The following is a 27201-nucleotide window of genomic DNA, read 5'->3' on the forward strand; positions in this document are numbered from 1 at the left end:
GAGAAAGAGAGAAGGGGGTGGAAATGTATGTGTTGAGTGGAGGGGGCCTTGCTTATGTATGTGTGTGGTGTGGCTCGGCTGATGGGTGCTCCTGGGATCTACCTAGATCTGTCCCCTACAGATACTGGCTGGGGATACTGGTGTGTGTGGATCTTTTAAACATGAGATCTGGGAATTTGAACTCAAGTCCTCATGTTTATGTAGCAAGTCTTTTCCTACCTAGCCATTTTGTTGCCACTGCCCTGTGGATTCTTAATGCATGACTTGTGTCTTAAGGACCAGTGGAATATTGCTGATTCACATACCAAGTTAGCGTCTGACAATAAGTCCAAAGGAGAGCTGTGGAACTCGGGGACCACCCAAGGCCAAGAAGCGAAGGCTGTGAAAAAGACCAATCTATTTGAGGATGATGATGATGATGAAGTTGATCTGTTTGCTATTGCAAAGGACAGGTGAGATGTTTACAATCGCAGGGAAAGGTTTTGTGTGTGAGGCAGAATTTCTGCTGCAGGGGTTGGTACCTTATTATTACACACACACACACACACACACACACACACACAGAGAGAGAAAGAGGTGGGGGCTGCTCTTCCCCTCCTTGTCCTTCTAAAAAAGAAACTTAAAAGTTTGTTACTTTGATAGAAATCCTGAAAATGTTGAAAAACATGATATTAGTAGTACACTCCTAGCAGGTACTAAGCATGCCTTCTGGTCTAGGTGACTGAGCTGAAGCTGGTGATTTGCAGAGAGTGACATAGGGCACGCTGTGTGTGCTGGGGGATAGCTAGCTGTGTGTTCAGAGTAACTCCCACATTTAACCTTTCCCTCTGGAGAGTTGTCAACTGTAAATGGGGCTCTGCTGCATGGGGGTAGAGTAAGCAGGCAGCCCATTGAGTGTGGAAGTTCTGTGCAGTAGTCTGTGGTCTTCATAAATGGATTCAGATTTAAAGTACCTCAGATTTTTCTAAAGAGGTACATCTTTTCAGACTTTAATGTCGCTGCTTTTAGGCTCCCAAGAATTGACACTTGGTATATCTGTGGCCTCTGGTCCAGAATTGAGAATGTCTGAAATTCTAATAGTGTTTTAAATTTTGCCTCTATCTGAATAACTTTGGGCAAGTTCCCTAACTTCTCTAGGCCTCAGATTTTTCATCTCTTATAGGCTTGTTAAGATAATCATGAACTTGTAATGTGAAATGCTTTGTGTAGTAGCTGGTCATGGGCAGCATTCATCACAGTTGAGGGAAATACATCACTCTTATTTTTATTGTTCTTTCATAGGATACTTACCTTTCTTCACAAGCTTCTGTCAAGAGTCAGTGTATGTCCTCTCTTGAGAGCCTACTATAATCCAGACCTGAGAAAGAAGAACTTGGGGCTTAGAGCACCGGCTTATCTTTGCCTTCCCCACCTCCTGTAGCTCCACTGTAGTTAAGCATCCTCTGAACATGTGTGTCCTATCACACACATTGCCATGAACCTGATGACCTGAAACATGTCCCATTTGTAGGGCTTGGTACCAGACACATAGTTCCTGGCTTTCAGTAATGCTTTTTGCATTATTATAAAATGTTGTGTATAGAAAGTAAGTCACAGATTTGAACAGCTTTCAAAAAGGTCATTGCAAAGATGTGGACGAATATAAAGTGGTACAGTCACTTTGGAAAATGGTTTCGGTATTTCTTCTGAATGTTAAGCCTGTGTTATCCTGTGATCCAGTAATTTAACTTTTTGGTATACAACTAAGACAAATGAAAACATGCTCAGGTAAAACTTGTGCAAGAATGTCTATTGTCATATTAATCCATAATACCCAGAAAGCAACCTAAGTGCCCATCAGATGATGAATAGATAACCAAAAGGTTGTGGAACCACACAATGGGCTATTATTCAGCAACAATATGGGATAAAGTGTTGACATTATGGTAGGGCATGAAGTAGTCTAGAAAATATATTATCTGAAGAAGTCAGTCACATATGACCATAGAGTGAATGATTTTATTTATAGGAAATGTCCAGAAATGATCAATCCAGAGAGACAGTAGGTTAGTGGTTCAGAAGAGAAGGGAATGGGGAGTTGACTGTTGATGGGTGTGGGTTCCTTATTAGACTATATGGGATAGTGTTCAGTTCGCAAAATAGTAAAGATTCTTGAAATCTGAATTTTAAAGGTGGCAATTTTATTATGTAAATTATACCCAATAAAGCTACTCTGAATCAAGTAGGAGTGGAAAAGAAGGTTACAGTACAAAAGCTGACTCTGGCTCTGTGGTCTCTCAGCTGCCTTCCTGGGCATGCTGAAAGTAGGCATAGCTGCTCTAGTTTATTTTCTGTTGGAGAAGACAATGAAGGAGAATTCTATGTTTGTGACTGCCAGGAGTGCAGCATGCCTTTCAGATCTATGAGGTAATGCAGCTGCAGTGTGTGGACAGTGATTGACAGGGCTTCATGAGCAGGTCTCCAGGCTCCTCTGCATTAGAGTGATAGGCAGAGGCTGCCGCCTGTATGATCAGATTCTGTCTATCCAAAGGTTTTTCAAATCTTTATGCTATACACAGTCAACAAATGGTGGGGTTAGTCACTGTGGATGTGGTCAAAAAAGCAGAATGTTTTTGTTTTTAAGTTGTATTTTTCCTGAATTTGATTTCCTATTTGTTCATAGCCAAAAGAAGACTCTGAGAACTTCCCTTCTCTTTGAAGATGATACTGATAGTGGAAGCTCTCTGTTTGGCCTTCCTCCCACATCTGTTCCTTCTGCAACAACGGTATTCATTTTTCTAGGCTCAAAAAATACCTGTAAGATTGTGCTGTATGCATAGAGATGCTGCTTTGTCAGATCTGAGAGCCTGTGCTGGAGTTGCTGTGATAACGCATTTAACATAAATGAGGAAAACTTCATTTTGGCTCATGATTTTAGAGGGTCAGCCCTTAGTCCTTGGTTTTGTTGGTTCTGGACCTGTGTCAAGACAGAACATCCTAGAAATGGAGGCTACTCAATTCATGTTGGACAGGAGGCAGCTAGAGAGAGGGACAGGATATGGGAAGGCAAGACATAGCTCTCAAGGACGCATCCTCAGTGATATTCCTCCAGCAGTGTCCTACCTACATCCTAAAGTTGCCTGAACCTCCTCAAATAGCCCTGCTAGCTGGTACCACGCTCTCCGTGTCTCAGCCTCTGGGGATACTTCACCTTTAAATTCTAAGTCTAGTGCATTCTACATTTGTTTCTCTTTAATCCTATAAGTGTTGCCTGTTGTCATCTGCATTCTTAGTGAACTTCCATTTTCTTTGATTTCAAGTTGAATAGTTTTTGCATCTTAAGGATCTCTTCCTGATGATAACTAAAAGTCCTCTTATCCCAATTTTCATTTGTAACATTTTCAATTATAGTTAGTGTTGTCCTTTCATAGTTTCCCACATCAGCCTTCCTGACTTGCTTAGGCATTGCTGCCTCATAGCTTGTAGGTGGTGGGTAACTCCAAGTTGGCTACATAACCTAACCCTAACCCTAACTGCTTGCCTTACAAAGAAGGGATTGACGAGCTGAGCGGAAGTTCTTACAAACTGGAGCAAAACTACTTTGTGTGAAATACTGTGCCTGGGCACATAGTATTTGTTGTTTTAGATAAATTAACAAGTAGATAAAGAATAAAGTAAAATAAGGACCAGGTAAAGAGGAAATACTGTTTTTATTCAGAGAAGCAATGATACTGAACAGAACAGATAAACCTTGGGTGATATTTGCATCTGGGCCTTGTAAACATGAAGATAGTCTTCAAACAGAGGAACCCAGGATGTAGGAATGTGAGAGCTGGCATAACATTAAGGAATGGCAAATGAAGAGGTGCTGCACAGCAGAAGGGCACAGTGAGTTGACTCATTCTGTGCCTTAGTGCAAAGAGGGCAGATCTGGAGTAGCAACTACTGCTGTCTTACTGGTGAAGTGTAAGAGGAGACAAGCTAGTTATAGTTGTGGTGTCAGTGACAAGCTGTGGAGCGCTGTCATCGCAAGTCTGGAAGATTCTGTTACATCTTCCATGCTGACATCACTGGTCCCATCCTAGCTGCCCTTCTTCTGCTATACTTAGCTCCTTCCTGAAAGGACTGGCTTTGGCTAGCTTTATACATTACTATGCTGTTCAGGTGTAATATTTTTAATCATTGTTGATGCCATATTCTTTTGGTAGACAAAAGAGAGCATCCCCAAGGTGCCATTGTTGTTTAGTGATGAAGAGGACACTGGGGTACCATCTGGTGTGAAGCCTGTGGATCTGAAGGTTGATAATGCCAGGGCATCCCCAGAAGTGGGGAGTACTGATGCGGCCAGCGTGGCACAGAAGGTAAGCTGCACCCATGGCTTTCCAATCCATTGGAACACATGGAACACTTTCCTACCTTTTCCAACACTGAGAATGCTTTTACATAAATAAGTGTTTTTGTAGAAAGGCTAGAAAATACTGAGTATGGTAAGAAAATAGCTTGTGTTCATGCTGTTCCGGGAACCCTCCTTTAGATTCATAGCAGAATTCTTGTATGCTGTGACATGAAAAGCTCCCTGTGACATGAAAAGCTCCTGTTTACTTTACTGGCATTCTGGATCTCAGTGCCACTTGGGTCGCAGTGCATGCTGGGTCTCAGTGCCGTCAGGCGGTTTGCCTGGGTCAGGTGGTTTGCCTGTCTGCAGAGTGCTTTTCCTCCTCTCGTTTCCATGGTGACTTGCTCTGTATGTTTTCTTCATTTGCTTCTTTGCAGCTCCTGCTTTCCTTGTTCTGTTCTCCTCACTTCTGAGTTAGATGTCACATTCAGGAGATTAGCTTGCCATGCTGATTAAATCAGAGCAAAGTGAAATGGGTTTTCTTCTGAACGTTGACTTTGTGCTTTCAGGGTTTGTTCTCTCTGGAGGCTTTCCTCTAATACAGCTGTATGACAAGACTCATGTCAGCAGTTGCTTTCTGTCTATGCAGTGCCACTTGTTTTCCTCATTCTCCGTGCTCTGTAGGTCCAGCTGCTCAAGTTTAGTTTATCCCAGGGCTTGTATGAAGAACATGTCATTCGTGTTCCTCACAGCGGCTCCGTATAGCTGTAGTGAGACTCCTGTGTCCCCGAGTCACTGATCTTTCCTCCTGGTGGCTGCATGTGGCCCTGAGCTGCTCTCACTGTCCCTTAGTCAGGTGTGAACTCCTGAGGATTAGACTCCTGTGTCCCCGAGTCACTCTGATCTTTCCTCCTGGTGGCTGCATGTGGCCCTGAGCTGCTCTCACTGTCCCTTAGTCAGGTGTAAACTCCTGAGAATTGGACTCCTGTGTCCCTGAGTCACTCTGATCTTTCCTCCTGGTGGCTGCATGTGGCCTTGAGCTGCTCTCACTATCCTGTCCCTTAGTCAGGTGTAAACTCCTGAGGATTAGATGGTTTGATTCTTTTTCAGTCATAAGCACTGGCATGTTGCCTTTCACATAGTAAGCAGGACTTCACATATTATTGTGTAGCTAATGAAACACGCTTTTCCAGTTGGAAGCTTGGGATGCACTCTGCAGTTAATGGGATGATTAATTGGAAATCATTTTTCTATCTTAGTGATGCATATAATAGTAATTGTTTTGATCAGTATCTTGCCAGAATTGTAATCCTATTGAATGGATTAATCTTGCATTTTTAGTGTTATGTTAGAAATTGAATGTGCATGAATAATGGAGGGCTACAGAGTAGGAGTATGCTGGTTAAATTTTCCTCTGGGACCTACATATTAAAAGTTGGGATTTGGTGATTCGTTTCTAATGATTGACACTTATTAATGTTGTAATTGAGAATTTCTTTCTCATAAGTAAACAACTTGTGTACATCAGGGCTCTAACTGCCCTATCACTTTATAGAAGGAAGTGGGGCCACTGGCTTAACATGACTGGGAAAATTATCTATAACTGTGATTGTCTGTACAAGCTTCTTGGTGACCGTAGTGTTCTGTGTGGTGACAAACTGTATTGTATTGGGTCATGTGAACAAGGCAGTTACTGGCTTATTGTCAAGCTTGCGAAAGCCCGTGGTAGGATTTTAACTTCTAGTTGCTAATTTTTCCTTATTTTTGTTGTTTGTAGGAAGGACTTTTACCAGCATCTGATCAGGAAGCAGGTGGGCCTTCTGATATATTTTCTTCTACATCTCCACTGGACAGAGGAGCCAAGGGTAGAACCAAAACTGTCCTTAGTTTGTTTGATGAGGACGAGGACAAAGTAGAAGATGAAAGCAACACTTGTGCACCTCAGGCTGGACTGGGAAAGGTGAGCAGTGCATGTGCAAGGTGCAGGTGACACATGGATTCCCTTTCCAGCAGGGCGCTGGTGCTGGCCAGAGGCGCTGAGGAAGTCTTAGCTTTTAGTGCACGTATCAATAATACTCTCCATTCAGGTGTTTGGGGATAAATCAGCAGCTAGCTTCTCAGTCTCACTTGCTTCTGAGATGTCCAGACTTTGTTGCTCCTGGGAAACTTGGCTTTATACAAAAGTGCACAGTAGGAAAGGGGAGTTGACAAACATGTATACTTCTGTCAGGTTAGCATTCAGGTTAGAAATACTAGTGGTAGAAGGGCCTTTACCAGCTATCCGCCTTTCTCTGAAGGGCTGTATGAAAACTGTTAGATTTGCAGGCCATATGGGTTTTCTTGTAGCTGGTCATCTGCTGGTGGTCTTGGATCTCTGTGATGGCCTCTGCTGTATAAAAAAGCTTCCTTGATGAGAGGTGAGAGCTACACCCATCTGTAGGCACAAGGATGATATTTAGAGTATAGTTAGAAATTGTATTGACTTAGAGAAATGTCAGTAGTAGGTTTTCTTCTAGGATCTATTGTTTCTCTAGCCACAGGTATTGATGGGGGTTACAGCACTAGGCATGCATTTCCTCGTACTGAGTGAGCCTTAAGTCCAATTAGACAGCTTTGGTTGTAGCCAGAGTAAAAATGCCACTGTTAGACCAACTGGGAAGTCTTGCTGGGCCATCATTGTGTTTGTAGGCTTTCCAACTAGGCAGGACTTTCTCCCTTGGCAGCTTGGATAGCATCTTTCAGTTGTGTGAGGGGTCGTCAGTAGGGAATGAGACTTCCAGGGCAGTTCTAGCTTAGTTGCTCTAAGTAGTATGTGGTGACTCTAGCAACAGGGTCCTTTTTACCTTCAAGTTCTTGAAGACAATCAGGGACAGTGGCAATAGCCTATGTTGTTTGGAGTATCTCTTGGAACCCCCTCGCTGGCCAACAGTCTGAAGGTGTGTTTTTTGGAACCTAGGCTTTTGTTAGATAATTTTTGGCTTTTGCAGGAAACATTTTTCACACCATGCATATAATTCCATTTAAAAAAATATGTATGTGTGTATACACACACACACACACACACACACACACACACGTATAAATATGTATTTTTTAGTAACCTTATAAAAGTCTGTACTTTCCTGTGGCTTTCCAAACATCTTTAATGTTGTTCACTCTCCATCCTCATTCCTCACGCTCCTTCTGTATTTTCCTCATTACTTTTGAGATTTTGCCTTACCCAAGTCAGAATGGTTAAGATCAAGCAAACAACTGACAGCAAATGCCAGAGCAGAACAGGGAGGTGAAGCCCTCATCGCTGTTGGTTGGACTGCACATTGGTTCAGCTACTCTGGAAGTGCGGGTGAAGAATTTCCAAAACACTAAGAGCAGATCTATCAGAGGATATAGCTACAGCATCCCATGGCAGGTGTACGTCCCAGGACTTGACTTTTTATCTACGGATGCTGTTAAGCCAGCCAATGCTGCTTCAAAACAATCTAAATGTCCTTCCGCTCTTACTGAATTCTGAGAATGTGGTGTGTATACACAATGGGATACCATTCAGTCGTAACAAAATAAAATCATAAAGTCTGAATGACACAGGTGGAACTGGACAATAGCGTACTAAGTGAGGTAGCCCAGATCTAGAACAGCAAACACTGCATACTCCAATAGATGTCACTGAGGCGAATAGGAGCTTTGCTCTGAGGCTGATATTGTTTTGAACCCAAACTAGATGGATACATCTTTTTAAAATTTTTATTTTATGTGAATGAGTATTTTGCCTACATAAATGTCTGTGCATCACATGGGTGCCCAGTGCTCACAGAAGCCAGAAGGCGGCATTAGGCCATCTGGGACTGGAGGTACAGATGGTTGTAAGTCACCATGTGGGGGCCATGAATCAAATCTGTGTCCTGGAAGAACCGCCAATGTTTTTAACCTCTCTAGCCTGAAGACCAGACGTGTTAAAACTACAGACTAGTATTTTCTGAAAGTAGATGATAAAATGCTTAAACGGCCTTAGTAAACCTAATTTAGGAAAGTAAGAACATGCAGCAGAAGTGCGCTGTCTCCTGAGAATGCAAGGGCAGTTGGCCTTGAAAGTCAGTCTGTGTACTGTATTAATACAATGCAGGATGGAAAGCACATCGTCATCTTGGTAGGTATAGAAAGGACATTTGAAAAAGACTGAGTCACTTCACAATTAAAAAGCAACAGAAATCAGTCATCTCATTAAATGTAGAAGGAAGTGTCCTCAGTTTGGTCAGAGGATCTGGGAAGCCCACTGGTGCCGTGCTTAAGGCTGAACACAAACCGCTTTCCCCTTGAGATCATGTGTGAGACAAGACCGCTCTCTCTTGCTCGTCTCACTAGCCTTGTACGGGAGGCTCTATGTGGGGTGTCCATGTTAGAAGCTGGCTCTGTCAGGGAACTTTAAAACTACAGAATATCTAAGCAACATTGGAGGATGGAAAGTCAATATATTAATATATTGTAGCTTTATATAGTCTTATCTGAAAATAGAAGTAAGAAATTGCATTTACAGCATCAACAAAAAATTAAAATACTTAGGAATACTTATTGAAAGCATTGCAAGGACGTGAGGTTTAAAGTCCCGTGGCTCTGCCTGTGGTGCCATGGAAGCCTCTAGAAACAAGGATGCCAACACGAGGAGCACATGCAGCAGGGCACGGCCCCAACCACAGGTCCCACTTTTAAGAGTTGAGAGCGGGCTCTTCACAGAACCGTGAAAAGAAATGGCATTGCCATTGCTGCAGTTTCAATTCTGAAAAGAGGGTACTTGAAAGTCATGCACTGGAGGCAGCCAGTGGGAACTGGGTCATGCCCAGCAGCTTCCTACCCAAGTTGTGTGTGCCTTGAGATGCTTCCCAGTGTGTTGAAGGGTGCTCCTAGCCATCCTTGGAATGTGTGTGGCAAGGGATCCCAGTGAGGGATTCAAATTATTTCAGTTCATCTCCCCATGTTCCTCCACGGCAGCTAGTGTCTGTATTCTAATGTGACCCTAGGAGCTTTAAAAGAAAGAAAAGCATTGCAAGACTCACACATGCAAAAGTATAGAGCATGGCCCAGTGAGAGGACTTACTGAGAGCAGGTTCTTGCAGCACGAGGTCTCTCCTCAGAACCTGTGAAAATGGAAGATGAGAACTGACTGTTCCCTTCATAGGCTGGCCAGCCTGCCCTTCTTGCCAAATTGTGGCTCTAGGTTCAGTGAGAGACCTTGTCTTGAAGGTGGAGAGTGACTAAAGGTAACTGATCTCAGCCTTGGTTTCTCCCACATGTGTGCTTGTGTGCACACTACTCAAATGAAGAGAGAAAGTTGATTAATAGTTGCTTAGGGGTGAGAGGAGAGGGTAGACAGAGTACATGACCATTCATTGTTTGGCTTTTTTTGAGGGGTGAGTGAGATACAAGAGTAGATTTTTAGATTGTCATGGTTTCATAACTCTGTTGAAATCAATGACTTTTATTGTAATTAATTAAAAAAAATAAAACCTAGGTTGTAACCCCTATAGGTTGCCAAGTACTGGGGCTATAGATGTGTACTGTCACACCCAGGTTTGTTACATGGGTGATGGGATGGTGGGACTTAGGTCCTTACACTTGTGCAGTAAATACTGCCCACCGAGCCATCTCCCTAGCCCTCCTCCTTTTTATATGAAGCCAAAGAAATTGCTTATCGAGATTTTTACATTGTTCTTCCTGAATGAAATGAAGAACTCAGTGTGGTTTGGCCTTATTACCCCTAGCCCCAGGATTCTTCTTTTCAGTCCTTATGAAGCTAATGGGTAAGGATTGGGTTTCATTCTTTTGTAGGCATGAGTGAGGTGAAGGTAATAAAAAACTTAGATACTGAATGTGGGTTGAAAGATTATGCTTATGTTATCTGAGTTTACAAATTTATTTACCACTACTTTTGATAATTCACTTACTATCACTATTTTGGGAAGCTTTATAATATCTCTTGTATGAATGTCTTTTTTCCTGCTGTTTGGTACATAGGCTGTGGTCAAACTTTTGCCAGGGGACATCTTTGTTGTATCCATTTTGATCTTGTCTTTTGCCCAGGGTGTCAAAACTGATAGCCGCCCTAAGAGCACAGGGGTCTTCCAGGATGAAGAGCTGCTTTTCAGCCACAAGCTGCAAAAGGACAATGACCCAGATGTTGATCTTTTTGCTGGCACCAAAAAAGTCAGGGTTAGTTCCTACTGATTCCCTCTGCATTAGCGATTGTGTAGCTCACCTAGCTGTACGTGAGTCGACTGACTTTTGGATGTGTAATCTGATTGTGATGTCTTTCAGTTGTCAGTGCCAAGTGGTGGAAGCCTCTTCGCTGATGATGATGATGATGATCTCTTCAGCTCGGCCAAGACTTCTCAGCCTGTGGTACCAGCTTTTCATTCTCAGGCTCAGAGAGTATAGGGAGTCCAGGTTTAAGAGAGAAAATTGCCAGAGAATTGTAAGGTTTACCAGTAAATGAATTAACACATCATTATATAGAGCAGTATGTATATAAGATGTGGCAACCAGTTCATAACACTAACTAAACCAGATTCTCTGATTGTAGTACAGTCTTTGATTTTTGAAGCGTTTAATGAAGGATCTATATTTTATGCCTTTCAGATGCAAACCTTTAAGTCTGAGTGTATTTTTCCCCTGCCGTACTAGGTATAATTTTATCCTTTTAATTGCAGAAAGGACTCCTGTGTAAGTTACATTCATTTTTCCCCTCAAAACCTTGTACTTTTGCCACTGAGCTGCATCTCATCCCTAGAAACAGCACAGTGTTTAGGTTAGGATGTTATTTTTGAAATGCCACCTATGAGTTAGTTAGCGTCATTTTAGAATGGAGCCTGGAGGCCAGGCTCCTCTGCTCATTATTATTTGAAGATGAATGATGACTTTTGTATTTTTTTCTTTTGAAGGTATCAGAAAAAAAAGGAACACTGAAAAAAGACCACCCTGTTTCTTTAAAGAACCAGAACCTTCCTGAATCTACTCAAGGCAGCAAAGAAAAACACACATGGAAAACAGAGACAGCACAGGTCAGAGCTGATCTCCGTGAGGAGCCCAGCTCTTATTTGCATGCCTGGTAGACGATTCCTTTGCATAGACCCAGAGTTACTGAGAAATCTTAGTGAAGGAGGAAAGAGCAACCAACACCCCTCCCTCTCTTCCACTGTATTCTTTTATCCCTACTTTTCTCCACTCATGAAACCTGTTCTGTATTTAGTCATTACTGTATTTAGACCAAATTCCAAATTCAGTTTCCAATTTGATGTAAGATGGGATAAAGAATTGCTTTTCACTAGCATTTCCATTTCTTTCTCCAGACTTCCTTGGAGTGAAGTTATATTCTAATTAATACAAATGACATCCGATTTCTTGGATCTTTTTAAGTGCCCAAGATAGTTGGTATATGACTTCTCTTCTAGTAGTCCTCTCTGTATGATGTGAAGCTTCTCCACAGAGGAAGCCAGACCAATCCAGTTGTGCCGGGACTTTCACCGAGGCTTCTGTGGCTGGAGATGAGGCCTTAGTTAATCTCTTAACTCATCCGGAACACAGATGCTGCTGTGTTTAGAACTAGGGCCTCAGGTTGTGGAAGAGCACATGTGCTTTTTGGTATTTGCCATGTTGGATAACTCATCAAGTTATGCTCTGACAAAGCTACTGCTCCACTATCACTCCTCATCAGTGTTTCCCTTTACTCTGTGTTTCTGTCAAGTGGCAGCCTTCTGTCCTGTGTGCTGGAGGAGGGCTCAGGGAAGGATTGCTAGCTAGCAGACTGCTGTGAGCTTGCAGGGCAGAGCTGAGGAGCTGCAGCTAGGCACAGCTTTGCCCCGGCAGATTCACTCGGGTGTGAGTGTAACCCAAGAGACAGTTTGTTACCTGTTTCCTCAATGGATTTTTAACTGAATTTAATTTCACACAGGAGTCTTCAGGTCTCACTCCATTTAAAAGCAGAGAGCCATCCAGTCGCATCGGGAAAATACAAGTAATTATATTGGATCTGGAGTCTTCATTGCCTGCCTGTGGCACCTATAAAATTTGTGGATTTTCAGTTTTTTCAGCTGCTACCAAGCATTCTCTCATCTCTTCCCCTGCCAACACCATACCCTCCACCCTTGCCTAGTTTGCTTCTTATGCCCTGCTCTTTAATGTCTTTTGATCCCAGTGATGGGCACAAGTGTGTGCCCCACTGAGCCTGGATCAGGTGATTTTTCTGCATTCATATTCTCTTGTGTTCTACACTGTGTGCAACACAGCTATCCCATGTCATAGAATGGTAGCCTGCTTCTGTGGTTAAGAACAAATACTGACTTCCATTTTTCTTCTTTAGGCAAATTTAGCAATTAACCCAGCAGCTTTGCTGCCTACAGTGGCTCTGCCGATCCCAGGAACAAAGCCTGTCTCATCCGAGTTAGCTTTTCCTTCATCTGAACCTGGAAGGAGCCACATCCTGGAAGGTGTGCCTACTCTTCCTGGGAGTGTGGAAGCTGGTGTGAGTTTCGATCTTCCAGCCCAGGCAGACACCTTACACAGTGCAAACAAGGTGATCAATGGACTTTTGTTTTTCTTTTAACCAGACCAACCCAGCTGCTTCTCTCTAGACCAGTCTGACAGCTGATACACCTCAGCTTTACTTCCTCCTGAAGGATGCATCTCCTCTTCCTCCCTTTGACCTCTTTTCAGTTTCTTGTGTTCCTGACTTTCCGTTGCCTACTTCTAATTTTCCTGCTGATCATTAAATACTTGCAGCCTGAAGTGCAGTCACCAGGCCTCCCCTCCCTATTCCCATGTTATATCCCATTGCTGTCCACTGGCCTTGGTGCTTCTCCCAGAATGCTCTAGAGCACCACACAGACCTCACTCACTTCTGTGGTTTTCCCTTACTGGAGCTCGGGTTCCCTTCTCTGGGATCCCAAGCAGTTCCTGCCCACTTAGGAAAAGAAAAGCTCTTGCCACGGGCTTCCTTTGTGGACTCTGAATGAACTCTGGGAAGTTTTCTTTCTATGTTAGTTTGTTTGCTATCCAATCTCCCTTCTCTCTGAAGTCTTAACAGGTGTTCAGGTAGGCATCAGAACCCAGGGTCACCTGTCCCTGGATGATAAATTAATTTTTAGTTTTCAGATCCATTTTCTCTATATTAAAAAAAAAACTATTATTTTTGTTAGCTTTCAAGCTTAAATTAGCTACTTCCTAAGCTTGTGGATTTTTTAAAAAGATTATCTTTTATTTATTCTTTGACAAGTTAATGAATTGCATATAATGTATCTTGGTTATTTTTACCCCCCAACTCAGGTTCCCAGCGTTACCACTCAAAGCCTCCTAAAATCATATTTCTTTGAAGCAAGCAGATATAATTATGTAGCCCAAAACATGATTGTATATCTTGGAAATGATCTGAACCATTAAATCCTAATTATTAAGAGATTCGTCTTTTGAGGAGTGTTCACACATGCCATCCATAGTTTACATACAATGTCTAATAGTGAAATTGGTGTTTGTTGACTTGGAAGAAAAGAGCACTATCAGTTGCCTCTCTCTTACCTCATCTCTCCTTGTCCTAGATCCTGATAAAGTTGGTGCTAGAGTCCCTCTCGGTTCTTTTTTTGTAAGGTACCTAACTTTGAACTAAGGGCTGAGGAGGTGCCAGGTTTGTGACTGTGTTTTGAGTCACAGAACACCAGCACAGCTGCTTGCTGAGGTTTCAGCAACATTGAGCCTTTTTACAGGAAACTGTTCTCAAAAGACTGTCTGCTTCAGAGGACTGGGGTTCAGTTCCAGCACCCACAGGGCTGCTCACAACTTAACTTCAGTGCCAGGACATCTGATGCCTTTTTATGGCCTCCTCAGGCATCGCGTGCACATGGTACAGGTAGAATACCAATGCACATGAACTAAGATATATTTAAAATAAAAGCGTAGGAAACAGAGACTACTAAAGTGTTAAGAAGGATTAAGTCCTGGAGTAATAGGAACTTGTTAGCTCCTTTAGGAACAGTAAATAACTTTTTCTTTCCTTTAGGTCAGTAGTTCTCAACCTGTGGGTTGCGACCCTCTTCAGGATCACATATCCAATATCCTGAATATTAGATATTTACACTGACATAAAAGTAGCAAAATTATACTTATGAAGTAGCAATGAAATAATTTTATACTTTGGGGGTCACCATGACATAAAGAACTGTATTAACAGATTGTAGCATTAGGAAGGTTGAAAACCAGTTTTAGGTGATAACCTAGTTGAAGTAAACCAAATAGCATTATAGTAGTTTGAATTATAGTCTTTGCTGTTAGCCTTGAACACATTTCCATCAGATCATGATGTGTGTGTTTGCCATTGCAGAGTCGTGTTAAAGTGAGAGGAAAGCGGAGACCACAGACGCGTGCTGCTCGGCGCCTGGCTGCCCAGGAGTCCAGTGAGGCTGAGGACATGACTGTTGATAGAGGACCTGTTGCACAGCTGAGCAGTAGTCCTGTCTTACCAAATGGCCACCAACCTCTTCTGCAGCCTAGGATGGTCGGTGGAGAGGCCAGCTCTGAGAAAGCCATGGCACCACCTTGGGAAGGTGGCCCTGCAGTGGACAGAAACTTCTTTGTAAAGTCTCTGCCTCAGACTGGAAATGAGGCTGACCTGTTTGATTCTGGGGACATCTTTCCCAAGAGCATAGGATCACAGTCCCTGGAGGGAGCAAGTGTCAAGGCAGGGGAGACCCCGTCCCACTTGTCAGGAGGGCATAAGGAGAAGAGCCTGGTATTTCCTGATCTCAGTGAGGACAGCAGTGCCGAGGAGCTTTTCCAGTCTGTCAAGCCAAGACCAACAAAGAAAAGAAACCCTTTCCCACTCCTTGAAGATGAGGAGGATCTCTTTGCAGATCAGAAAGGCAAAAAGAATGAGAGGAAATCTGACAGCCATCAAGACATTGTGTCAAAAACTCATGACATCTTTGAGGTAACAAATTATTTCAGGTTTGGGCCTTTAAGAAGAATAGCTGCTTGACTTCTTGAACTATGGATTATGTTGTATGTTTTGTGCATGTCTGCTGTCTACTTATTAACCACAATTAGATCTCTTTGTTAATAACCCTAAAATTTACATGACGTGGTTTGTTTTATCCAGTGGTAATTCTTGCTGCCTTTAATAATTGAATTATTATAATTCATTGCCTTGAATTATTTTAAATAATGTTATTGTAGTACTGGGGATAGAGCTCAAAACCTAGTACATGTTAGGCAAATGTTCTACGGAATCACAGCTTAAGCCCTGGGTCTTTTTATTTAGTATAGCATAGCATAGCATAGCATCATGTATATACATGATTTTAATTATTTTTGTTTACTGTTTTAAAGAGGTTTTAGAGTGGTGCTGTGACCAGCTTTGTGGGCATGTCATTCTGTGGCATGCATGACCTCTGTGGGCACCGCTGTGTGTTTAAGCACTGGTTGTGGTTGGGACTCTGCTTAGCCGCATTTTGATGGTAGAGCTTTTGCAGTTGTTCTCTGCCCTCAGGACCTCACTGGAGAGCTGCCATTTGCAGGTGGTGAGGGAGAGTTGTGCAGAGACATGGGGGGGGGGGGGTCTTCCAGTCCTCAGGGGAGACTGTGCTTAACAGTGCATTTCTATAAATTATTGAACTACTTTAGTTTTAAAAATGCTTTTATTTACAAAAAAATGTTTTTGGACTTAACTAGGATGATATATTTGCTACGGAAGCAATTAAACCTTTTCCAAAAAAGAGAGAGAAGGAGAGAACTTTGGAGCCCAACTTATTTGATGATAATATTGATATCTTCGCTGACTTAACTGTAAAACCCAAAGAGAAGTCCACAAAGAAAGTTGCAGCCAAGTCCATGTTTGATGATGATACAGGTGAGCGTTTATCTAGATCATGCCACTGCTCATGGGCTGTCCTGGCGTTCATGTTGGCCCTTTCCTGCACTTTGTTCCCCAGTAGGTTCTCTTTGCTGTTAGTCTAAGAACATGGTATGTAGGTGGACTAGTCAATTTCATGTAGCAGCCATATGCTATGCAGAATATCAGGGTTTAAGACGGTCGGTCGGGCGGTTGCTCTGCATTTGAACTGAAGTAGAAATTAACTTGTTAGTGCTCACCTGCTGTCATCTGACAACACTGATGACGTTGAGAGTCCGTCAGAAACTTCTTTCCCATGCTGTCAGCAGGCGCTGAAGCTGGTTCAGTCAGGATTCTAGCTGGAGGGTGAGGGACAGCAGCCGAGAGAGACTGAGGGCTGTGCAGTGAAGTCACGAGTGAGCTGAGAGAGACTGAGGGCTGTGCAGTGAAGTCACAAGTGAGACTTGGCAGCTCCCTGACTTCCTTTGTATTTCTAAACACGCTGCAACCACTCCTTAGCTAACAAGCAAGCCAAATGCTGATAGTTATAAATTTTGGGCTCCCCATACATTCTGTGTTGGTCGACCCAGACTGAAGCCAAAAATACACATGTCCTCCCTTTGTCCCTCCAGGCCTGGGCCTTGAGTTGCAGAGCCATACTGAGTCTGTCTCCCTGGCAGACCTTCTCCGCCTCATGTGTCTGTCTTATAGCAGAGAGTGTAGAAGAGACTTGGGTTGCTTATTTCCTTTGTCCATTTTTTGACACAAGACCTTGCTGTAGCCCTGGCTGACTGTACACCCCTGACCTTAGCTGACATTGCAGGCATGGCTTTCTTTTATTATTAAATTGTAATACATGCTTATCTAGCAGTCATACAGCTTACAACATTTTGTTAAGTGGAGGGATTAAAGCTTTAAAACTAACCAGTATTAATAGTTTGTTGTACATCCTTTAAGACTGTATTTACATAGTAATCATAGTAAACAAGCATACCTGTTCTACTTCTAGTCACATTTTAAATATTTTTCCATGTCCATACATGGAAATCTCCTTTGATTTCCGTGTTTTGAGTAATACTGCTTTTTGTTAGCCATTAGCATATTGACAATCTGGATCTCTAGTTTGTTATATAATGCCATGGTCTGTATCATTGTGTACACATCTTTACATACACAGGATGAATTGGATGCAGGAGAATCCTACCAATATAATTACTTGGTAAGCAGCATAGTTAACTTTAGAGTCTAGCGCACTAACATGAACGAAGTCAGACTTCATTCTTACCATTGAGATGAGTGCGTCCTAGATTGGATTTCTCTTTGTACATTCTCATTCTTATTAAAATCCAGAGTGAAAAGAAGGTAGAAAGAAGTCCAGGTGGTGAGGCCCTTCCTGAGGTGGAGAGCCATCCACCCTCCTGTTCCTGACTGCAAGTTAAGATACACCTTTGTAGCTAGAAACGTATGTTCAGGAAGAACCTGGTGTTTATATGTTGTTACAAAATTTGGGTGCCACCAACTCAGCCAGGTCCAGAATCAAAGACGTTTGACTTCCATATTGGTGCTCTATAGTGTGCTATTAGCATTGAGCTTGGCAATTTGTGTGCATGTGTCTCAAATTCCCATTTTCTTTTTCTCCTGTCTTAACAACTTTCTTTTTTTTTCTTTTTAAAGATGATATCTTCTCGTCTGGCCTCCAGGCTAAGGCATCCAAACCCAAAAGCCAGTCTGCTGAGGCAGCCTCCGAACTGAGGTCTGAGCACAAAGTGCCCAGCATTTTTGATGACCCCCTGAATGCCTTTGGAAGCCAGTAGAGCATGTGAGGCCCTCACAGTTCACTCTCCCATTCTGTCTTTCATTTAGTGATGCTGTCTCCTAACTCTGTCTTCACTGGATTACAAGCATATACTGAAAACAATCACTTCTGTGCCCAATGTAGCTAATATTTTTCTGCATTGATTTTAATTATGCTTAAAATTACAAATAAAAAATAAACGCTTTACGGTGGTTTGTTTTTACTTAATAAGAGTACATAATAGTGCATGTAAACAGAAGAAAGCGCTCTGTGGTTTCATGCGTGGGCAGGGAATGTAGAGGAGCCACTGTCAGACAGCAGATCAGACCAGGAGGGTTGCTCTGTTGGTCTCAGTGCGGTGATGTAGGCAGGCGAAAGAGGAAGGTGGTAAAGGATTATGCATTTATGGTTCTAAGCCCATGAGAAGAGCTTTCTACTGAATTCCAAAAAAAAAAAAAGGGTCTGCAGTCTTCTAAGGGGAACTGTGGTCCTCTGTTGTCTTGATACTGTGAAGAAAGTTTTATTGGAATACAGCCATCCCATCGGCCACATTACCTGGCTACCCCAGTCAGAGTTGAGTAGTTTCGGGAAATGGGATGGTTTAATTGTAGGCAAAATTTTGCCTTTCTTAGCTTTTGTTTCCTCTTCTGTAACTGGTTTCAGTACTAAAATTGCAAGATCGTTATTGAAAATGGACCTTTTTGTCTGCCCTTTAATATGGTAGGTTATGACTGATGATATGGCTCATCCACTGGATGCCAGAGCCTGTGCTCTGAGTAATCCCGATTTCTGGCACAGGCCCTGTTCTTGTGTTCTCTGTTACCATCGTGGCTTTGTCCTCAACAGAGTCTGAAGTTGTAAGCCCGATCATGGGCAGGAGTCTGACAAAAGCCCAGGGCCTCACCTTACCGTTCCCCTCAGTACTGAGGACTTGAAGCTGTGGAGACTAGTGGCTCAGGTCTCAGGATAATGAAGGTGGGAGAAGACTGATCAGGGCCAGGGTACTTTCCCAAGCTGACTGTGAGGGAGCGCTTTGATGGCCTTCTCTGCAGTCCACCTAGTAAAACCCTTGAGCTGAACCACCTGTGGAGGGAATGAAGCAGTAGGGGCCCAACCTAGATGCAAGGCATGTGTAGTCATAGAGCCATTTTATATCCCACTTCAGCAGCTCGGGTGCACAGCAAAAGGGTTCTGGGATTTGAGCCCAGGGTACAACCTGTTTGACCTATAATCTTCAGTGGTTGCTCAAATGCAAGAGGCATATAGAAAGTCACAAACCCTTATAAGCAAGTCATAAGAATACCCCCATTTTACAGATGGCACAATTGAGTCAGAAATGTTAAGAGAACGTGGAGCACAAAAAAAAAGGGGGGGGGGGTGACTAGCCTGGATGTCCTTTTAAGTGTCCTTGGCTCTGGAAAGGCCATGAGTAGCTGACAAATGCCAAAGACCCTCCTGTCCCCAAAGAACCTTAGAAGTGCCCCAGCCAAGGCACTCCACTCTGGCACCGGCTCTTCGGCCCCTGTGACCCGTCTCCCGTCTCCTGCCTTGCCCCAGATGGGTCCTGCTTCCAGTGAGAAAGTGTCAACATCCGGGCCTCTACTAACCGACAACCCTCCCTGAATGCCGGTGCGACCCGGGCGTCCGAGCAACCGCCAGCCTCGGAAGGCTAGGCCCCGCCCCTCGCGGGCTGATTGGAGGGCGCCGGCAGCGCTGGTCGGTGATTGGTGAGCGGTGTCACAAAGGGCGGGACCGGAGCTTCGCGGGCCTGCGTTGGCCGGCGTCTCGGGCGCGCGCACTCCTATCGGCCTGCGGGCAGGCGAGCGAGCGAGCGAGCGGGCGGACGCGACCACCGGAGGGCGAGCGGGTGAGGGGCGCGGCGGGGCGCGGCGGGGCGCGGCGGGGCGCGGCGGGGCGGGGCGCGGCCGGGAGGGCGGGCGGCTGAAGGGCCTGCTGCGCCTTCGCTGCCCCGGCCGGCGGGAGAGGCGCGCCCGCCCCAGCTCAGCTGCAGCCTGGGCACACCCTCCGCGCTTCTCTGCCTTCCGACTCTCGGACGAGGTGGTCGCGCCGGGTCGCTCCGGGCGCTGCCGACCCGACCTTGGGTCTGAGTGTGGTCCCTGCCGGTCGTGGCCCCCAGCCCCAGGGCAGCACACCCGCACTTGTGCATCCGTGCTAGCCTAGAGTGTGATCCCAGTCTGTAGCTCGATTTTCACACATTTGTACAAAAGAGTCGCCTTTTTATAAAAGGCTGCAACGTATTGTGGGTATATTTATGTTGGGACGGGGGATTTTAAAACTAACTCGTCGTGGGACTAAGTTCCTGTGGATGAGAAGGAAGCAAAGTCCAAGGTACTGGAATTACTCCTGGAGTGCAGTTATTGCCGCTTTTGTGGTTGGTTGGTTTTAGAAATTTCAAAAGATGAAAGAAATGTTGGAAACTCACTTTGATTTTTTTCTCTCCCAGTTTTTAAAGATAACTTATCAATTCTAGCATTGTTTTATTTACTTATATTATTTCACATCACTATACGTTTTCATCGTCAGTTGGTTTTCCAGGGCACATAGATGCAGACCACAGGCCACTTGGAGGATGCTTGCGGTCCTCAGCGGACCCAGTTTTAGTATGCTAGGTCATTGGCCCACTTGAACTTCCACTTGGCCTGTAGGATTGTGCTGTGGTGTAGCTGGCCTGCACAGCCTTCTTTTGTGTTGCTACATTGGTTTCCTTTGCTGAGACGCAAGACACAGTTGTTTTCAGTTATGGCTACCACCCTCGGTCCTTTTTGTATATTGGAAATTATCCCACTGACTGGGACCAGACTTAATTTGGAAGTTCCTGCACCACTGATGATGTACCTACTGCAACGCTGATTTTCTTCTACTTAAAGTCACTTTAGTTTCATTTCAGATCTGTGCATTGAAAACATCTGCATGTTGCCTATGGGTATGTCACTGTAATGCTGTTGTTTTTTTTTCTTCTTGTTATAATGCTGGGGGGTTTTGTTTTGTTTTGTTTTTGTGAAATTGCAGATTGAGCCCAAAGCCTCATATGTGCTAGAAAAGTACTCTATCACCAGGCTTCACATTCACTGTGAATGATGTAAGCGTAAGTAGTGAAATGCCAACAGCGCCCCTGTAAGGCACTGTGTACTCTTGCAGCTCTGACCCACAGTACTGGTAGCACAGTCCCTGCGTGGCTGCTGTTGCTTGCTACCAGTTATTTCCTGTGTTGTGCAACTTCACTCAGAATAACTGTGCTCTCGGCAGCAATGTTTCTTCCTGTGATGCCATCTTTAAAGGAGCACTAGCTATCTGCACAATTCAAGCTTCCCAGTAATGACTTATGTTAGAGCTATGAGACTCCCCTCTACAGCAGAAGTGTCTGTTTATACGTGTTTATCATGATTTATATGGATTCTGGTGTAGTGAATCGGAATGTGATTCCCAGAGGAAACCAGTATCCCTCCACAATCTAACCTGTTTCATTTCTATGACTATACATTTGACTATTAATTTTGTCCAATGCAAGGATTAGTGGAGAAAGGGAGTTGTTTTGAATTGAATTTCATTGGACAACCTTGAATGCATACTAATCTGTGCAGGCGGCTGTGGTGAATGATAGAGACATCGTCCCTCCCTTACCAGCACGGGTGACGGACATGGAAGCAGTCCAGTTTTGATGGGTATCGTATATGGTGCGGGTGCAAAAGATAGTAAGTATAAAAGATTTTGTGGGTTAGTTGATATTGGAGCTGAGGCTTTGGGGAGAGGTTATTACCCAGGCTGGTTATTACCCAGGCTTTGTATTGTAAGCAAGCATTCTCTTTGAATGTGCCCCTCCCCGTGCTGTGGTGCTGAGTTTTGAAAGATTAGGTGCTTCTCTGGAAGCCTTGTGTGGAGTTGGCCTAAGTAGAACAAAACAGGAGCAATGAGGCAGGAGCTACAACTAGAGATAGAAGGAGCACAGGTACTGCTGGGGGAGTATAGGTAAGTGACCATGGGCTAGGAGATGAAATATGTACGTTGGAAAGGCTTTCCAAGGAGTTTGAACATTGTTGTACAGATGGTGGGAGCCATGAGAAGGCCTTGAGCTAGAAATGATAGGATCATTCAGTTTACATTTTCAAAGGATAGCTGTGCTTACATCCCAGGTCATTAGGAAACTGCCCGTTGAAGCCAAAACCCAGAACACTGTGCAATAGGATGTGGTGGCCTGGAGTGATAGGAACTCCTCCTTCACTGGTGCAAGAAATCAGAATGACTTTGATACTTTTGCATATTGTGTGGCAGTTTCTTAAAAAAAGAAACAAGCACAATGGGTTTGGTGGTTTGGCTCAGCTGTGGAAGGTAAAGTGTTAACTATACAAGCATGAAGATCCTAGCTTGGAGCCCCAGAACTTATGTGAAAAGCAGGTACAGCAGCATGGACCTGTGTTCTAAGGGCTGGCATGAGGAACCCTTGCCTTACCAGTCACCCAGTCAAGCTGAATGGATGAGCAGAGATCAGTGCTGCCTTACGAATATAAAATGGGAAGCCAGGCAGTGGTGGCACATGCCTTTAATCCCAGCACTTGGGAGGCAGAGGCAGGTGGATTTCTAAGTTCAAAGCCAACCTGGTCTACAGAGGGAGTTCCAGGACAGCCAGGGCTACACAGAGAAACCCTGTCTCAAAAAAATGGGGCTGGAGAGCTGGCTCAGTGGTTAGGAGCATTGGCTGTTCTTCTAGAGGTCCTGAGTTCAAGTACTAGTAATCACATGGTGGCTCACAACCATCTGAAATGGGATCCCGTGCCCTTTCTGTGTCTGAAAATAGCTACGGGGTACTCGTATACATAAAATAAATCTTAAAAAAAAAAAAAAAGAATACAAAGTGGAAAGTGATAGAGGAGGCCATCTGGTGTTGACTGCTGGTTTCCACATGCAAATATATACATGCACACAATGTATACACATGTACACAAAAGGCTGAAAATACTCTTATATTAAAAATCTATCCTAAATAAGTTTTAAAAACTCAAATAACCTATGTATAGTTTTGTTTCATAATTGTCAGAAAATGGAGAATGTAAGATATCAGGAGAATGGATAAATGAAACTAATGCATATGCACGATAGAATATAATTTAACACTTAAAGGAGAGCCGTCAAGCCGTGAGAGGGCACAGAAGAGCCTTAAATGTGTGCTCCTTGGAGAGGCCAGTCTGAAGAGGTTGCGTTGTTTGACTACAACTGCAGGACATTCTGGAAGTGGTGGAGCTATGGAAACACCTGAGGGGTGGGGTGGGATCAATAGCTCCAACCCAGAATATGTAGACTACTGAAACTACTCTGACACGGTCGTAAATACATGATGCTTTTATATATTTGCCCACACCTGTCAGATGTACACCACCAAGACTGAACCCTAATGGAAACTTTGGGCTTGAGTGACAGCGATGTTAATGTACTGTGCTAGTGCAGAACATAGATTAGCTGGAGGCAGGAAAGGGACAGATGTATGTGAAGACTCATAATTTCTGCTCCATTTTGTTGTAGATTTAAAATTGCCCTAAAAAATAGTCTCCTTATTCATAAGGGAAATTCATGTCTCTAGTTTAGATTTCTTCCCCTTGCTAGTGAGGTCTTATAATAATTTCTAAGTGTAGCTTCCCTCCTGCTAATGTGTTAAAAATAATACCCTTAGCCAATTTTTAGAAACTTTCTTTCCAAAAGTTAAAGAACAACAAAATCCAGTGGCTGGCTAGTTTAGTGAAACGTTGGGATCAGAGATCATAGCTAGTCAGTCCTTGAGAATTGCTCAGTTGAAAGCTAAAGAAACCCCAAATTAAGTCCTAATCGGTAAATGGAGAGGTTGACGGAATAAGCGATGTAAGGTGCATTGTCAGGATTGGTCACTTGAAACTGTCATGGTGTCTGTGAGATCCTAAATTCTGGCTTGCAGAATGAATGGATGCATTATGGTATGCTTTAACCAGCTGAGGACTGCAAGACAAGGAAACCTTTGGAGAGAGGGGCTATTTTTTTATACATTGAATTTCTTGTGTCTGTAATGTCTAGATTACAAATGCCTAGGCCATGATTTTACAGTGATATTAATTAGCCAAACACAATCTTTGTAAAACAAGTGCACCTTTAAATGCGTGTCTAGGCCAGTCATTACAGCATATACCTATAATCCCAGCACTAGGGAAACATGGGACAGGAGGATCATAAGTATGAGGCTAGCCTGGACTATATAATGAGACCCTGACTCAAAAATAAATAAAAAATAAATGTTTATGAAAATTAGAGTGACCTTAGTGATGCCGCATATTCTTTTGGTAGGAAACATTTGAAATTCTTGTATAACCTGTATTTACTTTTGTATTTACTTTTTTTTTGTATTTTTTTTTGTATTTACTTTTTGTATTTACCAGTATTTACTTTAGTATTAACTTCCTTTTAGGTGGGGTTGCTTGCTGGTATTCTTCCCATGCTCTCAGATTTTTCCCATACTGAAATAAACTCATTTTTACTATGGGCTGGAGAAGTAGCTCAGTGGTCGAGTGTTTGCCTAGTGTGCACGAGTGCATGGTTTGATCCCCAGCATCTCCCCGAAAAGTTTATCTATTTTTAAGGAACACTTCCCAACTTATTGTATGAGGCTAAAACATACAGAGCCAAATCATGACATAAAACATACAGAGCCAAACCATGACACGAAACTGCAAGGGCTGGAGGAAGGATGAGAAAGAAGGGGAAGGAATGCTCTGAAATCTCTTAACAATGGACTAGACACAGGAGATATTTCCTGATCAAGTCCAGCTCTGTCTGTGTGTTTGCCTCCCCCCCATCCAAAGAATACTATTTACACAAATGGGATTTTGTTCCAGGAATGCAGGATAAGTTAACACAAAAAAAATAAATGAATGTAATATACCATATTAGTTATAAACAAATGAAAACCATGTGGTCATTTAAATAGACACCAAAAAATATCTTAGAAAATCTGTGCCTTTTTTGTAGTTAAAAGCAAAACAAATTCCTAAGCAATGTGGGAATAATCAGGAATTTTTAACCTGGATAAAGTTACATATGAAACCTAACAGCTGACATATCTAATAGTAAAAGATTCAATTCCTTTCTCCTATAATCAAGAAAAAGACAAAGATTTCCAGTTCACTCACTTCTAATCAACCTTGTACTCTAGGTTCTAAGGGCAATTAGATATGAAAAATAAAGAGCAACATATTGGAGAGGAGGAAAAGGCTATTTGTATAAATATAGGCAACCCCAAGGGATCCATTACATGCGGTTTGAACACAGTAGACATGGCGGCAGTACACAAGATCAGTGTATTGAAATCATTTGTGTTCTAACACATAGTGTATGAAGAAAAACACAGAAGAGGGCTATTTCCTAATCCGCAAACGTAGTCAAGTTAGAGAACTCAGAGCGATAGGAGCCGCAGCAACAGGTGGTGTAGAGAAGTGAGGCAGGAGGAAGGCCCTCATGTTTGTAGTCGTCTTCTGTAAGAAGTCTATAAATTCAGTGGGGTTAGCACAGTCTTTCCAACAAATGCTACTGGAAAGAATTGATTTTCTCTGTGCAGAAGAATAAAGTTGAATCCCTATCCAGAGTGAACATTAAACCTAAAAATAAGTTAAAACTGTGCAATTCTTGAGAAAAATGTATGTAAATTTACTGCCTTGGGTTAGGTCAACGTTTCTAACTGCAACAGCAAATGGCCAGACTGGGCTTCTTCAGTTGAGAATTGAATTTGAAAAAAAATTACCAAAAAGTCAAGGGCCAGCTTAAAGAATGGGAGAAAGCATTTGCCAATCCTGTATCCTACATGTGCCTTATATCTAAAATATTATTACAACAGTTTTTAAATTTATATAATTTGATCATATCCTTCTCCCTCAAGTACTTCTCTCCCCTCCCTACCTACCCACTTTAAGTTTTCTCAAAAGACAAAAACCTAACACAACAAAACCAAGGAAACAAAATAAAATAGAACCTCAAAAGAAGAAACAATGTGCCCCCACCCCTCCCAAACTGTAACCAAAAGTGTGGAGTACATTATATGTTTAGTCAGCTACTTCTGAACATGAGGCCTGCCCTGGAGTGGCTGATGTTCCCAGTGTTCCTCCACTGACAGCTCAGTGTGGAGTGGTTGACGTTCCCAGTGTTCCTCCACTGACAGCTCAGTGGTTAACATTTACCCTAGTTGCTAGATTTTCATTCATTCGTTTTTAAAAATGTAAAAAAATAAAATATAATAAGATAATACAAAACTGTTGCATTGAAGTTGGGCAAGGCAAATCAACAAGGGAAAGAGCCTAAAAGAAGGCACAAAAATCAGAGACCCACTTATTTGCACACTCAGGAATCCCACAAAAACACTAAACTGGAAGCCATAAGCGCAGAAGATCTAGTGCCAACCTGTGCAGGTTCTGAATGCTGCTTCAGCCTGGGTTCACATGAGCTTCGCTCCTGTTGAATTAGAGGGTCTTGTTTCTTGGTGTCTTCAATCTCCCCTCCCCCCGCCCCCAGCTCTTACACTCTTTCCCGCTCCTTTTCCACAGGATTCCCTGAGCTCTGAGGGAAAGGATTTAATGGAGACATCCCATTTAGTACTGAGTGTTCCAAGGTGTCTCTGCATTCTGTCTGCTGTGGGTCTGTATTTGTTCCCATCTGCTGCAGAAAATAACTTCTCTGATGATGGATGAATAAGGCACTAATCTATGAGTACCGCAGAATGGCATTAGGAGTTATTTTACTACTATGTTGGGTTTTTCCCTTCTTTTTAAAACTGGTGGTATTTGGCTCTACCCTAGGTCATTGGGCTAGGATTTTGGTTACCCAAGCAGTGTCAGGTATGGATTTTTGTGGAGTGGCCTTAAGTCAAATCAGTTGTTTGTGGACTATTCTCACAAGCTTTGCATCACCAATGCCCTAGGCTATCTTGCAGATACTATACCATTGTAGATAAAGGGTTTGTGGTTAGCTTGGTGATTGCTTCTCCTAATAGTCTGAAGAGTACTTTCTGTATCAAAGGCACTAGAACATAGAGGTGAAGGCTCTCTGCAGGCACTAGAACATAGAGGTGAAGGCTCTGCAGGCACTAGAACATAGAGGTGAAGGCTCTGCAGGCACTAGAGCATAGAGGTGAAGGCTCTGCAGGCACTAGAACATAGAGGTGAAGGCTCTCTGCAGGCACTAGAACATAGAGGCGAAGGCTCT

At 43.2% G+C, this 27201-nt stretch overlaps 3 protein-coding genes across 9 annotated transcripts in view; 2 read left to right on the plus strand and 1 right to left on the minus strand.

Annotated features, from left to right (window-relative positions):
• Nucleotides 1-18181, plus strand: part of Washc2c (WASH complex subunit 2C) — a 54037-nt gene extending 35856 nt beyond the window's left edge. For 2 of the 4 annotated variants that reach the window (XM_031383049.1, XM_031383051.1), the window contains 12 exons: nt 277-452; nt 2663-2765; nt 4188-4340; nt 6093-6275; nt 10388-10516; nt 10622-10705; nt 11245-11364; nt 12255-12317; nt 12663-12875; nt 14673-15278; nt 16019-16196; nt 17853-18181. In XM_031383049.1, coding sequence (XP_031238909.1) covers nt 277-452; nt 2663-2765; nt 4188-4340; nt 6093-6275; nt 10388-10516; nt 10622-10705; nt 11245-11364; nt 12255-12317; nt 12663-12875; nt 14673-15278; nt 16019-16196; nt 17853-17992 — 2148 coding nt within the window. In that variant the 3' untranslated portion in view covers nt 17993-18181. The remainder of the gene's footprint in view (nt 1-276; nt 453-2662; nt 2766-4187; nt 4341-6092; nt 6276-10387; nt 10517-10621; nt 10706-11244; nt 11365-12254; nt 12318-12662; nt 12876-14672; nt 15279-16018; nt 16197-17852) is intronic. The other 2 variants (XM_031383050.1, XM_031383053.1) reach the window with 1 other exon arrangement.
• LOC116099980 (translation initiation factor IF-2-like) lies at nt 18177-21459 on the minus strand. The gene is made up of 3 exons (XM_031384053.1): nt 21451-21459; nt 19360-20150; nt 18177-19056 (listed from the first exon to the last, which is right to left on the minus strand). Exons 1-3 carry the CDS (start codon nt 21457-21459, stop codon nt 18891-18893), a joined length of 966 nt encoding a protein of 321 aa, XP_031239913.1. The 3' UTR covers nt 18177-18890.
• Zfand4 (zinc finger AN1-type containing 4) overlaps nt 19698-27201 on the plus strand; it is a 72129-nt gene continuing 64625 nt past the window's right edge. For 2 of the 4 annotated variants that reach the window (XM_031383054.1, XM_031383057.1), the window contains exon 1: nt 21521-21686. In XM_031383054.1, coding sequence (XP_031238914.1) covers nt 21653-21686 — 34 coding nt within the window. In that variant the 5' untranslated portion in view covers nt 21521-21652. Of the gene's footprint in view, nt 19841-19894; nt 20323-21520; nt 21687-27201 lie in introns of those variants that run through there. The other 2 variants (XM_031383055.1, XM_031383056.1) reach the window with 2 other exon arrangements.

The sequence above is a fragment of the Mastomys coucha genome, unplaced genomic scaffold (genome assembly GCF_008632895.1).
Source record: "Mastomys coucha isolate ucsf_1 unplaced genomic scaffold, UCSF_Mcou_1 pScaffold20, whole genome shotgun sequence".
Classification (NCBI taxonomy): Eukaryota; Metazoa; Chordata; class Mammalia; order Rodentia; family Muridae; genus Mastomys; species Mastomys coucha.